Source organism: Carcharhinus amblyrhynchos, chromosome 5, assembly GCF_965287045.1.
Source record: "Carcharhinus amblyrhynchos chromosome 5, sCarAmb.v2.hapA, whole genome shotgun sequence".
NCBI lineage: Eukaryota > Metazoa > Chordata > Chondrichthyes > Carcharhiniformes > Carcharhinidae > Carcharhinus > Carcharhinus amblyrhynchos.
Genome location: NC_137328.1, coordinates 52,929,837 through 52,946,407, shown reverse-complemented (window position 1 = coordinate 52,946,407; position 16,571 = coordinate 52,929,837). Strand labels below are relative to the sequence as shown.

Genomic DNA, 16,571 nt, shown 5'->3' with positions numbered 1-16,571 from the left:
ATAGACATGGTGCTTTGTTTGTGACATGATGCCAGGCAGCTATCCACTCTACTCAGTCTCTGACCTTGGCCACCCTGAACATTTTGGTGTGTGTATTAATTAGATGCTGCAAAACATCTCTTTATGCAGAAGGAAGAGAATCTGTAAGTAGATAAACCTGTTTCAGCAAAAGATAAAGAAGCTTGAGATTGCATACCAACTGACTCAAGAACAGCTTCTTCCCTGCTGCCATCTGACTTTTGAATGGACTACCATACATTAAGCTGATCTTTCTCTACACCGTAGCTGTGACCGTAACACTATATTCTGTATCCTCTCCTTCTCCCCAATGTATTCTATGAACAGTACGCCTTGTTTGTATAGCACACAAGAAACAATACTTTTCACTGTACCTCCATACATGTGACCATAATATCAAAAATATTCTTACAGCAGAGCCAGGAGCCCAGTGAGTCCAAAGAATGGAGATAAATTGGAAGTTATTACCAATTTATGTATGTTTTTTAAAGAAAATTATTCTTCCTAGCATTAGTCAATATGCCTGCCATGTCAATAATTGAAAACTATTTATTGCTCCTACATTAGGAACAGAAGGAAGAATCTGATGAGGAGGAGCACCATTATTTTAGAAGATCAGCAAATGACATCACTTCTAAACTGGACATTAACTTTGGCAGTCTTACACGCCCTGGGCGAGGACGAGGTGGTGCCAGAGGTCGTGGAAGAGCTAAACGGATCAATGAAACTAGGCCAGAGGTGCCAGCTGCAGAGAAGGTAAAGGTGGTTTTCATTGGGCAGGGAGAGGTGTGTTGATATGGCCAATTGCTAGGGGGAAAGAAAATTCTAAATGGGGCATTGAGATGACTAAATAACAGTGCCCCATCAATGCAGTGAATGCTCTCCTTGGTAACAATAGCTTGCATTTATATAGTGCCTTTAACAGCATGTCCAAAGCCTTCCACAAGAATCATAACAAAAAATTGATGCTGGGTCATGTAAGGGAAATTAGGATAGTGGCCAGAAGCTACATAAACGTAGAGATGTGGAATGGTTTAGAGAGTTAATTCCAGAGCTGCAAGCTGAAGGTAGAGCAAAGGGAATCTGGGGTTTACAGAGATCCTAACGTTTGTAGGATTGGAGGAGATTAGAGCTAAGGAAGTACTAATTTTATGTAATGCAATATGCCCCCTACAGACTAGTAATCCTTTGGGCTCAGTCTGTGGCCAGTATAAATTTGAATGAATTTATTCATGATAATTCACCTTCACATCTCTGTTTATACATTGTAATTCATCCACCCTTCCATGTGGATGGGTGTTCTAATGAATTCCAAAGAAATTATAACTTGAAGCAGGCCATTTATCCCAATGAGAAGCAGTACTTCTCATTTCATCATTGCTTTATCTTTCCTTGAACTGCCCATTCAACTAATTCTTAAATATTGACATTATCTGTGCTTCACTTTAAATTCCAATAGGTTTATTTGGTCGCATGAGCTTTTGGAGTAGTGCTCCTTCATCAGGTGAGTGGAGAATTTAGTTCACAAAGGGGGTATATGTAGACACAGACTCGATTACAAGATAATTGTTGGAATGCGAGTCTTAACAGGTAGTCAAGTCTTTATGGGTACAGACAATGCGAGTGGAGAGAGGGATAAAGACAAGTTAAAGAGATCTGAATTGTCTCAAGCCAGGACAGTTAGTAGGATTTTGCAAGTCCAGGCAGGTCATGAGGGTTACACATAATGTGACATGAACCCAAGATCCCAGTTGAGGCTGTCCTCATGTGGAACTTGGCTATCCATTTCTGCTCAGCAGTTCTGCGTTGTCGTGTACCTTGAAGGCAGCCTTGGAGAATGCTTACCCGAAGATTAGAGGTTGAATGCTGAAGTGTTTTCTGACGGAAGGGAACACTCCTGCTTGGTGATTTTGTCAAGCAGTGTCCATCCATCCGTTGTTGTAGCACGGTCTTGCCAATGTACCATGCCTCAGGACATTTTTTCCTGCAGCACATCGGGTAGACAATGTTGGCGAGTTGCATGGGTAAATTGGTGAGACCATGCAGATGCTACAGTAATGGATGAGTGGACACTGCTCGACAATCAGTAGGCAGGAATGTTTCCTTCCTGTCGGGAAACACTTCAGCAGTCAATGGCATTTAGCCTTTGAACTTTGGGTAAGCATTCTTCAAGACACACGACAAAGAATCGCCAAGCAGAAACTGATAGCCAAGCTCTGCATACATGAGGGTGGCCTCAACCGGGATCTTGCATTCATATCACACTGTGTAACCCCCACCATTTGGCCTGGGCTTGCAAAATCCTACTAACTGTCCTGGCTTGAGACAATTCACACCTCTCTTAACCTGTCATTATCCCTTTTTCCACTCGCATTGTCTGTACCTGTAAAGACTTGATTACCTGCTAAGACTTGCATTCCAACCGTTATTTTGTAATTGAAGCTGCGTACGCTCTGTTTGTGAACCCAACTCTCCACTGATGAAGGAGCAGCGTTCTGAAAGCTCGTGCTGCCAACTAAACCTGTTGGACTTTAACCTGGTGTTGTGGGACTTCTTACTGTGCCCATCCCAGTCCAACTCCACCTCATTACTATAAACATTGGTAGTGTGTTACACAGCTTTTTCCCCCTACCCATTCACTGGATGAGTTTTTTTTGCTGCCTATCTAATTGCCCTTGAAGGTGGTGATGTGCCACGTTCTTGAAACATTATGGTGCATTTGGTGAAAATATTCCCACAATGCTGTTTTGTTACTGTAATTAATTGTACCAAATGGCTGAGTCAGCCATGTTGCTATGGAGTTGCATATAGGCCAGACCAAGACACATTTCTTTAACCGAATTTTAGTTTCCCAGCTGTCAGTGGGATTTGAACTAATGATTCTGGATTACTAGTCTAATAGCATTGCTACTATTCTCATAATTATAAAATGTTTATAATATTTAATCTAATTCTATGTCCAGTTCTTCACTAAAGCAATTTGTTTCTATTTACTCTGTATTTTCCTTGAATCTTGAATACCTGGCTAAAATTGCCCCATAATCTCCTGTATTCTAATGAACTGACTTTTGGTGGGGTTATCCCTCATAATTGTCATGCCTTAGAAAGCAAAAATCTATTAGATCTGTACCTTCTCTTAAATATACATCCTATATGCTCCTATTTCTTATGTTCTTATATGTGTAGATCCCAAAATATGCACACAGTATTCCAACAGTAATTTTAATTTTATATAGATTATCCATTGCACTGTTAGCTTTTATATGCCATATCTCAAGCAATAAAACCCCGTGGTCTGTTAGCTTTTTTAAGATATCCATATGGTTTCAATGTATTGTGAACCTGAACACCCTAATCTGTTTCTCCCCATTCAGAGTACCTCATGAAATTCCATCTGCTGCTTTGTTAATCCCACTGTTTAATCAGTTATTGCTTTTGCAGTTCCCTTTGGTTTGCAATTATTTACTGTATTTCCTCTCTTACTATTTGCACATCACCTCTAGCCATATATCCAAATCACTGTTGTATGTAGTAAATAGAGATTCCAGATCCAAACTCTGGGACACCACTACCCTGAACGACTTATTGAGAAACCACCCTGAAGTCCCACTTTCTTCCTGCTTTTTAAACAGATTTGGATGACCAGTCACTTGCTCTGCAGTCCTATTGTTACTTGTGCATAAAATATACATGCTTCTGTTTTTGGATTTGGGGAGATGGTGGTATATTATTAATGTCACCTCAGTGCTAACCCAGAGGCTAATACTCTGGTGACACCAGTTCAAATTGCACCAAGGCAGTGGGGGGAGTTGAATTATGTTAATAAATTTGGGAATTATAAGGAGACAATCATCGATTGTCATTAAAAACTGCTCATTCACTAATGTCCTTTAGAAAGGCAGTTTGCTGCCTTTGCTTGGTCTGGCCTACGTGTGCCTCCAAATCCATAGATGTGGATTGAAGCCTAACTGTCTTCTGAAATGGCTGAGCAATCCACCCAGTAAAAGGCAATTGGGGATGGGCAACAAATGCTGGTGCTGCCAGCAACACCCACATCCATGAATAAATTTTAAAAAATTGAATGCAACTTGCAGTGTAAAATAGTGGGTGAGTATGCTCAGGTGTTACAGCCCAAAATTAATAGAGCCTCAAGATACTATAACCAGAAACTTTGAAATTAATGTGGCCTTTTCATCAATTGTGTTTTAAGTGGTGGAGACTGTAAAAACATTAATGGCTGAGCATGTAAATAAATACCTTTCACTAATATTTGATGTTTTTTGGAAAACATGGAACTGTGCTGTCATATATAAATGCAAGTGTTATGGAGTTTGCAACTGTGTCATCAGTGGAATCGGCATTTGTCTTTGAGATTTTTTTATCATCGATGAATGAAATCTTATTCTGTCAATGATTTTCTCCAGGAATATATTGCTAGGGGGTAGACCCTTTTATGATCCTGAGGGGTATTGATGTGATGGATGTGGAAAGAATGTTTCCCCTTGTTGGAGAACCTAGAACTATACTTAAAAATCACTTTAAAAATAAGGAGTCGGTCATTTAAGAGATGAGAATTTTTTTCTGTGGGATGTGTCTTTGGAATTCATTTCCTCAAAAGTCAGTGGAAGCAAAGTGAATTTTTTTTCAAGGCCAAGTTAGATACTTGATTGTCTAGGGTAGTTAAGAATGTAAAGTTGAATCGGTTCAGCCATGATCTTATTGAATGGCAGGTCAGGCTCAAGGGGCTGAGTGGCCACCACCACTTGCTGATTTGTAAGACTATTCTGCTGGTTAGCCCACATTTGGAGTACTGCATCCAATTCTGGTCGCTACACTACCAGAAGGACGTGGAGGCTTTAGAGTGTAGAGAAGGTTTACCAGGATGTTGCCTGGTATGGAGGGTCTTCCCAATGAGGAGAGATTGGGTAGACTGGGGTTGTTCTCCCTGGAAAGATGGAGAATGAGGGGAGACCTAATAGAGGTGTACAAAATTATGGAGGGTATAGATAGGGTGAATAGTGGGAAGGTGATGATCATAAGGGGTGTGGTATAACTCTGATATCAGAGGCATGTTTTTTACAGAGGATGGTGGGGCCTAGGAATGCGCTGCCAAGTAGGGTGGTGGAAGCAGACAAGCTGGCATCGCTTTAAGAATTACCTGGATAGTCATGTAAGCAGCCTGGGAATAGAGGGGTACAAATGAATGGTCTAGTTGGATCAATGCGTGGCACAGGCTTGGAGAGCTGAAGGGCCTGTTTCCTGTGCCATATTGTTGTTTGTTCTTTGTATTGTAGGGACCGTGTTGTATAGAGGAAACTGCTTCAGTGTGGTGGAGAAGGTTGTAGATTGGAAGATTGTAGGGGTCCTACTAGGGAGTATAGCATTTTTGGTATAGCAGCTGTGTAGCCCCAAAATGGAAAACTAGATAAACTACACAATGCAGTTAATCATCCAGACTTCTGTTTCTAGTTTCTTTTGTGCTATACAGTGATTGTTTTGAATTGGGAAGTGTAAATGAACAAACTTTTCAGTCAACTCTTACTTGATCTTGGTCTAATATCAGAGCTTTGTTTGCTTAAAGTTGAGTTTGAATTGCAACATTTAAACATCATTCATTGCTCTTTCTCCAGACATATGTAAGTGCTCCCAATCCTGATGACCCTGAGGACTTCCCGGCTCTTGCTTGAAGCAGAATTGAAGTTTAGGAGTTGGCACCAATCTTGAAGAAAATAAGTTTCGGCACATCAAGATGAGGCTTTTTGCTTCCGTGTGTAACACTGACAAGGAGTGGCAGTTGGCTCGCAACTACTGAAATTGGACTTTCCTGTTCACTACTGGGTGTGAACAGACCTCACTTCATGCGTGTGGATGAAAGATGGGTGGAATATGGCATTACTACTGAGTTTTCAGCACCTCCCTTTGTGCTTACTTGTGTGATATTGGCAAATGTCTTAAACTGCTGAAGAGAGAGGTATATTTGATGTTTAAAAAAAAGCTATATATTAAAAATATTGAATTGTTTGCTTGATTTGTAATGGTTTCCTGAAAAAGCACACGGGTAAGAGAATGCAGCTTTTATTCTGACAAGATGGTTCTATCATTTGGTTGACTGTAAATTTTGAAGTATTGCAGGCATGTTACAGAAATGGCCTACTTTGGTGCCTATCCAGCAGAAGTAGCTGCAGTTGCAATCCTGAAGCCATTTTGAGTATTATGTGCACATGTCCTTGAACTTGAAGAGTTGCTTATTAGATCACAAATTTAAAAAACACAACCAAAAAATCTTTTTTCCCCTAGTGTCAGTTTTTGGAAGCCAAGTGTTAAATTTGTGAAGTTTGGACTAACTTATGTAAAGGGGAAAGACTGCATAATTTGCCTTTTTGGTAAATGATTGTGAAAACTTGATAGAATAAATGCAGATTTGTTGAAAGTTAGTTTTTATCTCATCTCTTCCCAAAATTGCCAAAATCTCAACTCCATGTGTAACAATCTTGTAAAATCCAGTATCTTCCAAATGTATAAACTACCAAGTATATATCAGTCACACTAGGCACTTTTAACAAAAATCTGAATGTTATTACAATGGAGTAACCAATTAAGTCATGGAATTCCATTTAGATGCATGTGTTTTAAAAAAAAAGTTAGAATCATTTCATATTCATAGCTGTGCATTTCCCAGTACCTGGCTTGAGTTACGTAATTTCCTGACATTTAAACAAGCAGAGCACAACCTATTTGGGTGAACCCTTGTCTTGCATAATGTGTAGCTGGAAGCTATTAATTCTATTGCAAAAGCCTACTTAAAACTTAAACAGTAAAATAGTAGCATTCTCCCTTTGTAATCCCTTCAGTCTTGATGCTGCTTGTCTTTCCTGGAGTGGCTGAAATTTTTGCTGCTCATTGTCTATCTCAAACTAGCATGCTGGGAGAAAAAGTCCAACTTTCTGTAGGGATTGGGGCAGGTTCTATTCTATTGGGAATTTCTCTTGTGTAGTTTTTTTAACACTGATGCCCATTACAATTTATGGGGCTGGGGCAGTGTGGTACATGTCACATTTCCTGTGGATAGAGTTTGTCACTACAAGAAAAATAAATAGGAGTAGCCCATTTGTTCCCTTGCAACCTGCTCCACCATTCTAGGTCATGGCTGGTTTGGCCTTAAGTTGCATTTTCCTGCCTGCCCCTGCTGATGCCCATGTCAATCCAGGAGTACCTGTTCCAATATCTGTACTTGTAGATTTTGTATATCAATTTTAACTTGCTTTGTTTTGAGCCTATGTTGAGACAAAATGCTTGCTTTGGTCTTTGTCTTCAGTAACTTAAAACTGGCAAACAGTGTGTGCAAAAAGCTGCTTATATCATGGATAGGCTTTCTTCCCCCTTACAGACCAGAACCAGCTGCAAGATGGATTTGTATCTTATTGAAGTCTAAAACAATCTTGTACTTCAGGTCAAGCTAAAGTGTTAGCAATTTGAGGCTCAAGCTCTGAAGGGTCTGTATTAAGCAGTTGGTGATGGATTAAGCTTAGTTTATAACACTAGACAATTTAAAAGTGGTGATCAACACTTACCACAATTTTGTAATTAATGGAAGTCTTTAATGTGAGATAATAGCTGTTGGGAATGTATTAAAGAGCTGGTGAAACTAAGCACTTATCTTGCTGGAGCCAATAAGCTTAGTATTGTTGGCCACAGCAAAACAAATCCGTCTAAAGCTCTGAAATGTCTTAAGTTGAATTGTACAAATGAGTTCTTTAGGAGAAGATATCCTTAATTTGGAGGTGGTCTCTGACAAGTCCAGTAAATAACAGAACTAATTATTCCAGGTCATTTAGAGATTGACTCGAGCTGAGTTTAAGAGTGGGAAGAATTCCACATCTAACCTTAACAGATAGGATAAATCAATCACGAGTGATGGACTTTAGATGTTGGCAGATACTGAAGAATGCTTGGCTGTGGAGTTAATAAACTTTCCAAAAGACCAAGGCAAAGATGAGTTTTGAAATAGAATGCACTGCCTGAAAAAGTGTGGAAATAGATTCAATGCTAATTTCTGAAGTGGAATTAGGGATTATCTTTAGTTGGAAAATACAGACCAGTGAGCAAAGAGTGGGACTAATTGTAGTAGTACTACGATTAGCACTGCTTCCTCAGCACCAAGAACCTACGTTCAATTCAACCATGGGCCATGGTCTGGGTAGAGTTTGTACATTGCATGTTCAGAGAATGTAAACGTTGAGTGGATTAGCAATGCTGAATTGCCCCTTAATGTCCATTAGGATTAGTGGGGTAACCTGCTATGTCAGTCAGTGCAGACTCCTGCACTGTAGAGATTCAATGAATTGCAAACGGCAGTGACCAATATGATACTACACTAATGGGCTTGTATTTGTCCCATCGTTATTGCATTTCCAACTCTCTGGAACTGATGGGAGTCATTTAAGTTGAATCCTGTTTGTAAAAATACCTTAAGTCTCATCAGAATCTTTAAATGAATACAAATACTTAAAATGCCATGTGTTTATTTTAAAAGGTTTATATACTGCATACATACATTTCTGTACAAAATAAGTATATATATATCTATATAGATTTGCATTTAAACAGATCAAATGTTAACAGATTAAACCAGAGAAACAATACAATGCCATAGTTTAAAAATACCCTCAACCCAAATAATTTGTGAAATTAGAAAACAGAAGACGAACACCAGTTATACTGGATCAGAGATTCCAGTGAAGACTTCGACAAGCAGATGCACATTACAATCCAACCAGAATTAAAAATCCATTTTAGCTTAAGATAAAAATCTGACTGTTAACATTTTGTGCAGTACAGTATTGCTTTTTAGTAGTTTAAGTACATCATACAATAAAGCTTATTTTCTGATGCTATTACAGTACTGTACCAGACAAACTGCACATCTCCAATCCACAACACAACTGTATAGCTAAAATCCATTCCAGAAGACTCAAAAAAGACAAAATACAATTTGTTCATGCATATAAAAATATCCTTATACCCCAATTTGGGTCAACTTTATATCATTTCTCCCCTAAACAGCAGCACTCCTACTGTTCCAAATCACCTCTACCCCATGATGGATAGAACAACTGTCTAAATGGTAGCTGATTACAAGGTCACTTGGCTTTTGTAGATTTTGGACTTCATACATAAGGTAAAGGATCAACATTACATTGTTAAAATGAAAGTAATTATCACTTCACTGAAGATGTAAGCCCCAGTAACGTCATTACAAATTTAAAGTCAAATCATTTTTAAAATAAAACTATAAAGACTTTAGGATCTTTTCAGCTTTGGATGGTGGCCTGTGTGGAACATTGGGCTCTTGCCTGGGGTATTTTGTTTTATTGCTAACAGATTCAAAAAAAAACACATATAGAATAAGATATCTCTGTATCTTTACATAATCATGAAAACTGTTAGAACTAATAAGAACCTCGATGGGGTAAATACACACCCAAGTTTAGAATTGTAAGAGGCATGATCTGGTATTATGGAATACTTCATAATTAGCAGGGAGGGGGGAATCAAAATGGCAACTTTCATGGCTGAAAGTATTTTTTTTTAAATGGAATTGAATTCCAAATTTCCTTCAATATTCAGATTCTTCATATATACCATTCTCTGGAAAACAACTAATGAAAATACATGGCATGTAGTTCTTTACTTCACACCATATCATACAAGTATTTCATTGTATTATGCTACTTTGGCTATAAGATGGTGTTAAAAGGTCTGACTTCTGCCTGACAACAATACATTGTGCTACAGGACAGAAAACACATTTGCATTAAACTGTTTCTTAATATTCTTGACAATTCATTTAGTACATCAGTTGCAAATGCTTATAAAAGTCCATTATCACCATCACTTGCTATGTTGTGCGCAGAAAATTCTCAAGGTGGAATGGCAGCTGAGTTCAGGACAGTAATTTTGCAGAATCCTGGTGACACAAAGGGATGCTGTTCTAGAATAAATTCTTACTTGAGAAAATGTAATTCTCCAGTTTCCACCATAAATGTTCCAAGATGTCACTCCAAAATGCGAATGTTAACGGAGCAGTGGTACTTTAGTGCTAATACTAGAGTGACTTTAACAACAGATATAAAGAAAAGTTAGTTAATTTGTAATGCACTTTATGAACTCTGTACTAATCAACTAATTCAAGAAATTGATCAAAAACAGTACTAGATTTGTTGGAGATTCATTTTCAAGATTTCAAATGAACATTAATAAATTTAGCAAAGCTGGTCATGGATTAGGCCATTTCTGATAAATTTCCTTTGGAAAGCAGCTTTTTAGCACATAACGATAGTCAAGTATTAAACCACAAAATCTGGGGGCATCACATCCCATGGTACATTATTTAAACAGGTACAAACATACTTTTAATTTAAAAAGAGCAAGATTAAGGCAGATTAGTTTTGTTATAAACATTTTAAGTCCAAGAGAGCTCTCAAATCAATTTTGAGATAAGGCAGCACTTACTGGGTTACAACAGTTCTACATCAGGTTAGGGGATAGTGGTGGCTTAGCATAGACCTGATGAGAGACACCAGCAGAGGATAAGAGGGAGTGCAAGGGCATGATCAGAGACATCGTGTTAAAGCATAACAAGGAGAGCACACACACATACAGCAAGGATCTGATTGGAGACAACAGCAATGGCAGCAAAGAAAAAGTGGAGACCTGATTGAGGTATTTCATAAAAAAAACAGGCAATGATAAAAGCAAGCAGTGGCACGAGAATGGGAGGTAGGAGGTTGGTGAGTATTTTAAACAAGACTAAGTGGTTTAAAGCAGGATTAGAAACTATAAGTATTGTATTAAATTTATTGCTCAACTAGTTAAAACTAACATTTAAATCAGGAAACCACATGCAAGAAATATAGGGTGATAATATTGGGGGACTTTTTAAGTACCCAGTACTGATTAGAATATTAAAGAGCAAGAAGTGCTCAGGAGAACTTCCTTCAACAGAATGTTTCTGGTCCAACAAAATGTTGGATCTGGTGCAATGCCATGTGGACACAGTGTGGGGAACACTTGGGCAAGAGTGATTGTTTTATCATGAACTTTAAATTGGCAGTGGAAAAGAGTAAGCAACAATTTAAAAGTAGAACTTCAATGGGATGAGGGGAGATCGAGCCAAGGTAAAACAGAACCAATGAATTAAGAGGAATAACTAATGGGGCTATCTTTAAGGAAATGTTTTTCAGGTACAGGCTAGGTACATTCCAGAAGTGTGTAAGATAAGGAACTAGGGGTCAGGGCTCACTGAATGCTGAGGAGAATGGTGAATATAATGGAACAAAAACAAGATGGTGTATGATGCATGTCAGGTGAACTCAAAGTGAGTACCAGACTAACATAGTAAATTAAGTGAAGAGGAAAATATGATAGAATGTATGAAAATACATTGGTGGTCAACTTAAAATAACCTATAGATTTTCTGATGGCATGTAAACAGCAAATGGGTAGTAAAAGGTGGGGTAAGGCTTACTCGGGACTAAGGGGATAATATATGATTGAACACGCAGGTTCAGGCTAAATACTTTATATCAGTGCTGACAAAACATCAGAAAAGAAGATAGGTAAATGAATGGGGTGAAAATTGATAAGAAGGATATAGTACAAGGGCTGGCTACTATTACATTTGGTGGTTACTTAGGTTAAAATGGAAGGAATAATATGACTTCTGAATTCTGCCTGACAACAAGCCTGGTTTAATCGTTGGAATGGCTACGTAGGGCAAAAATTTTTCACACCTAGGAACAAAGGGCAAGGACACCTGTGCTAACAGTAAATAGACTTGCTAGCTTCAAGCTTCTGAGGCAAAAGAAAAAGCACAGCAGTTGCGCTCAGCATAGCTAAGAGGCATCAGTTCTTAGTGAGCTCCAAAACCAGATGTGGAAGGGGGTGGTGGTCTCTAGTTAAGGAGATACATTCTGAATCCATGTAAGAAATCTTAACAGTTTCATCCTGGTGTGGTCAGGGAGGAAGGTGATCATTGGAGCAGGCTTCACTGATGGTAGTGGGATATGGGTAATTCTCTAAATAGCAAGGGAGACACAGTCATTCAAAGTTACTACCCAGTGAACTGGGAAAATATTAACTGATTGGAAGCTGGGAACAACTTGCTAGAAGGACTGTAATTCTGTGGAGATTGTGATGTGCGAAAGGGGAATGTTCCCTGATGTAAAGTATAAACTGCTTACAAAAATTGTTTACTTCAGTGATTTTAGTAATTTGTTAAACTACAAATCTTAAAATATAAAAACTTGTGTGATGGCCCTTTTTCAGCTGTTAACTAGAAATTTGCATTTCTTTATAAATTGGTCTCTCCAGGAATCATAACAAATGGGGAGGAGCTGTTATGGGATTTTAAATCTGCAGCAGTGACCAGCATGTTGGTTTAATCAGCGTTAACAAGTACAAGATTTCACTGACTTCTGAAGATGGCTGTCTTTTGCTAGAAGCACTCCTCAAAAAAAGACTTGTTTTTGAGTTTCTTGATCACATTTTAATTGAAAAGCAGTGGTAGAAAAATTAGAAATAGATTTAAAATTAGGCACTAAATAAAGAGATAGTTGAGGTATTTGTTGGCTCAGCACTTGAGGAAGCAAAGACAGATCGAGATGAACTTGTTAGGAAACCGAAGGTAATTTTAAGGGTTGGAGATAAGGTATTAGGTTAGGTGGGTTTAATTTAATGTTTCTGTGCCTGGAAGAGACCTATAGTTAGATTCATGCAGGACAGAGATATTTGAATGTGTGGGGGTTGATTAAAATCCATTTGTGATTATATTGTGCTTAGAGGGTTACATGAAAAAACGCATTTTAGAACCTCCTCAATAATATTTTCACTTAGCAGTTTGCATTCTGAAATCCAGTCCAGGGTTTTCAAATGATACTTTTAAACAAAGCAAATCCAGTCCAGGAATTTACACCAACCCTTTAGGATTTCTCGGTCTTCATGGCTTTTCCTCACTCTGAGATCCAGTCAACGATTCCCAAAGATATGTCAATTCACATTCCACAGGCTGTAATAAAGTTTCCCAAGCCTTAAAGTCACTTCAGATGTCTTTCTGATGTCTCAGGCTTCCTCCAAGCTTTGTCTATCTTTACTTAAGTCATCTGTTCTCATACCTTTAACCTGAGACCACCTGGAAACACGTCTTCATTTCAGTACTTTCCTTAACTAGCTGCTCTTTAGATAACAATTACTCACAGAAGATAGAAATGGCAGGAGGCCATTTGGCTCTTTGAGCCTGCTCTGCCTTTCATTACGATCAAGGCTGATCATCCAACTCAATAGCCTAATCCTGCTTTTTCCCCATAACCTTTGATCCCATTCTCCCCAAGTGCTACACCCAGCTGCCATTTGAGTAAGCTCATAGTTTTGGCATCAACTACTTCCTGTGGTAATGAATTCCACAGGCTCACCACTCTTTGAGCCTTACCTCCATCCTAAATGGTCTACCCTGAATTCTCAGACTGTGAACCCTGGTTCTGGACTCCCCCCACCATTGGGAATAGTCTCCCTGCATCTATCCTGTCTAGTCCTGTTAGAATTTTATAAGTCTACGAGACCCCCCTCATTCGTCTGAACTCCAGCAAAAACAATCCTAACCTTGTCAATCTCTCCTCATACATCAGTCCCCCCCATCAGCCTGGTAAACCTTTGCTGTACTCCCGAGAGCAAGAACATCTTTCCTCAGAAAAGGAGACTAAAACTGCAAATAATACTCTAGGTGTGACTTCACCAAGTGTTGTATAATTGCAACAACACATCTCTGCTCCAGTACTCGAAACCTCTCACAATAGAAGCCAACGTGCCATTTGCCTTCTTTACTGCCTGCTGCAACTGTATACTTACCTTCAGTGAGTGGTGCACAAGGACACCCAAGCCCTGCTGCACATTCCCCTCTCCCAATTTACAGCCATAATGTATTGTTTATTGAGTGAAAAATGAATAAACCAACAGGCCATTGCTTGGCAACAAGAGGCCACTTCCCAAAGAGAAAGAAATGGTTTTCTTTGTCCTTAGTTTTAACTGGAAGCTAAAGCAATTGGAGATATGTAGACAACAAGAAGGCAAATCTGCTAAAAGCAGTTAGTTTAGAAGGCTAGAGGGGGAACATCTCTCTCAGCTTTACTATAAGAGAAAACATACACTGAAGTAATGGCTACCTAAACAGCAGCTCATTAAGGACACTAAAGAAACAAAGAGAAGTTTCCACATGGTCTGAGGTTACAAGTACAAGATCAGATGACCTTAAGTAAAGACAGAGCTCAGAGGAAACCTAAGACACCAAAAAGTCATGTGAAGTGATTTTCAGGTACAACAGATTTTGCTAGAGCCTGTGGAACATGAAATATCTGTGGGAACCGCAGGCTGGATCTTGGAGTGGGTAAAAGCCCTTAAGACAACAAATCCTAAAGGGGGTTGGTATAAAATCCTGGACTAGATTCGCTGGTGAAAGTGCCATCTGTAAAACCTGTCCTGGATTTTGGAACATAAACCATTAAGTGAAAGGCTTACTGGTCAGAAGATTTTAATGCATGTTTTTGGGAGAGAATTTGGACACTCTCATATGACAATCATTTGGGGAAATTCAGAGTAGAAATTCACAGACTTTCATGTGTTTAGAACGGAGTGTGTATTTGACCACAGCCAATCTGCATGTGTTAATGAGACCATTGTAGCCTCAAAAGTACTTTGCTATCCATGTTAAATCTTAAAACCAATGTGTATTTAAACAAAGGGGGAGTAAAGGAGTATTGTATTATAATCCATTTTTTTCATGATTAATAAATGCTTTCTCTTGTTGTTAAAAGTAATTAGCGGTTCTGTGACTCTGTTCCTCCACTTTTGATTAAGCAAAAAGTAAAAGTAATGGTCTTCCCATCCAGGTATATCAACTGTGATTGTAACAAACTGCAGATTGAGTTGTCCAGGATTTGGTGATAAATGAAGCAGTTTGAAATGGGAAATGAAAAAATGAATTCAAAGAAGAGGAAAGGGAAATGAAAGAATTTAAAAACTTGAATTACAAACAGAGGAAATTTAAACTAGAAAGAGAAAGGTTTTCATTATGCAAGCATGGAGTAGCAGACAGGCTCGACAATGGATAAGATTTAACTCCTGGCTTTGATTTGGCGAGGAATATTTGCCTACTACCTAAATTCAGTGAGAAAGGAGTGGAAATGTATTTTGTCCCATTTGAGAAACCTTACAAAGTTACAATGGCCACAGAAAATCTGGACAATCCTAATACAGAGTTTAGTAAGGAAAACAATGGAGGATTTTTCAACTCTTTGTAATGAACAGTCTACAGCTTATGATATAGTTAAGACTGCAATCCCAAAAGCCAACAGGGAAAGGTTTAGAAATTTGGATAAGAGACAGAATTGTCCGTTTATAGAATTGGCTGAAGAGTGTTTGATCAATGATATAGGATAATGAAAATGGAGCAAGATTTTGAAAGCCTCAAGAGGCGTGATGTCATTGGATGAATTTATAACTAGTATTGCTTTAGCAATCAGGTTCCACCTAGAAGAATGTAAGGTTACTAAAGTTAGGAAAGCTGCAGTTTTAGCAAATAATTCTGACTATCCCACAAACGCAGAGGGAACAGCAAATCTTTGTCTGCAAACCCAGATACAAGTGAGTTGATAGTGAATAGATCACCAATTGCAATAGTGACAGCAGAAAGGAAGACATGTGCTGCTTAAAATAGTGAAAAAGATAGTGTGAGACATATAAAAGTGACCAACACTAGATGAAAGCTAAGTCAGGTGCTTTCATGGGCATGTCTAGTATGTCTCCAGAAAATACTTGCACCAGTGAGTGAAACTGAGGCCAATCAATACCACTGAATGTACTTATGGTCATGCAAGTCAGAGACAAAAGATAATAGGAATTTTATATTCGAGAGTAAAGTAACTCCATTTTTGTCTGATGAAGGAAGCAAAAATATTTTGTTCTTGGACATGGGGTCAGCTCAAAGCTTGAGAACAACATGAATTCCTCTCCAGAGTTTGCCAAATAAAAGTATATTGATAGAGGGCACTGATGGAAACTGTTTACTGTTCCCTTGTGTAGAGTGAATTTGAATTGCGCTTTAGGCAATTGGTCTGTTACCTTTGGAATGGTCTCAAAATTGCCCATGAATGACATTGATTTTATACTGGGAAATGATCTAGTGGGATACAGAAACGTGCTCCCACCTCCAGGGATGGTAGGCAAGTCCACAGAAATTGGCAATATTCCAGAGAATCAAAGACTATTTGTAATCCTGCTTTAGAAAGTACTGTTTCCACTAAAGAAATAGCAAAGAATCAAAAGTTCAGGCTCGAGAGTAATGAACCTTTGAAACCTCTGACTGTGGTAATGTCAAATGCAAATGAACCAAACCCACTGCTTTCAAATTGCCTGCAGATCCTAAACTCAGCTGCATGTGTTAAAACAGAATACAGTAGCAGTGCTCGGGGCTAATGGACAGAGACAGTGCTTTAATCCAAAAT

At 38.6% G+C, this 16,571-nt stretch overlaps 2 protein-coding genes across 6 annotated transcripts in view; one reads left to right on the top strand and one right to left on the bottom strand.

The window, feature by feature from the left end:
• LOC145343032 (intracellular hyaluronan-binding protein 4-like) overlaps positions 1-6,452 on the top strand; it is a 36,495-nt gene extending 30,043 nt beyond the window's left edge. For both annotated transcript variants that reach the window (XM_080188781.1, XM_080188780.1), the window contains 2 exons: positions 586-774; positions 5,649-6,452. In XM_080188781.1, coding sequence (XP_080044907.1) covers positions 586-774; positions 5,649-5,705 — 246 coding nt within the window. In that variant the 3' untranslated portion in view covers positions 5,706-6,452. The remainder of the gene's footprint in view (positions 1-585; positions 775-5,648) is intronic.
• Positions 6,453-8,523: 2,071 nt separating this feature from the next.
• Positions 8,524-16,571, bottom strand: part of LOC145343031 (dual specificity protein phosphatase CDC14A-like) — a 125,118-nt gene continuing 117,070 nt past the window's right edge. For all 4 annotated transcript variants that reach the window (XM_080188775.1, XM_080188778.1, XM_080188779.1 and 1 more), the window contains one exon: positions 8,524-10,132. In XM_080188775.1, the coding sequence (XP_080044901.1) occupies positions 10,093-10,132 (40 nt within the window). In that variant the 3' untranslated portion in view covers positions 8,524-10,092. The remainder of the gene's footprint in view (positions 10,133-16,571) is intronic.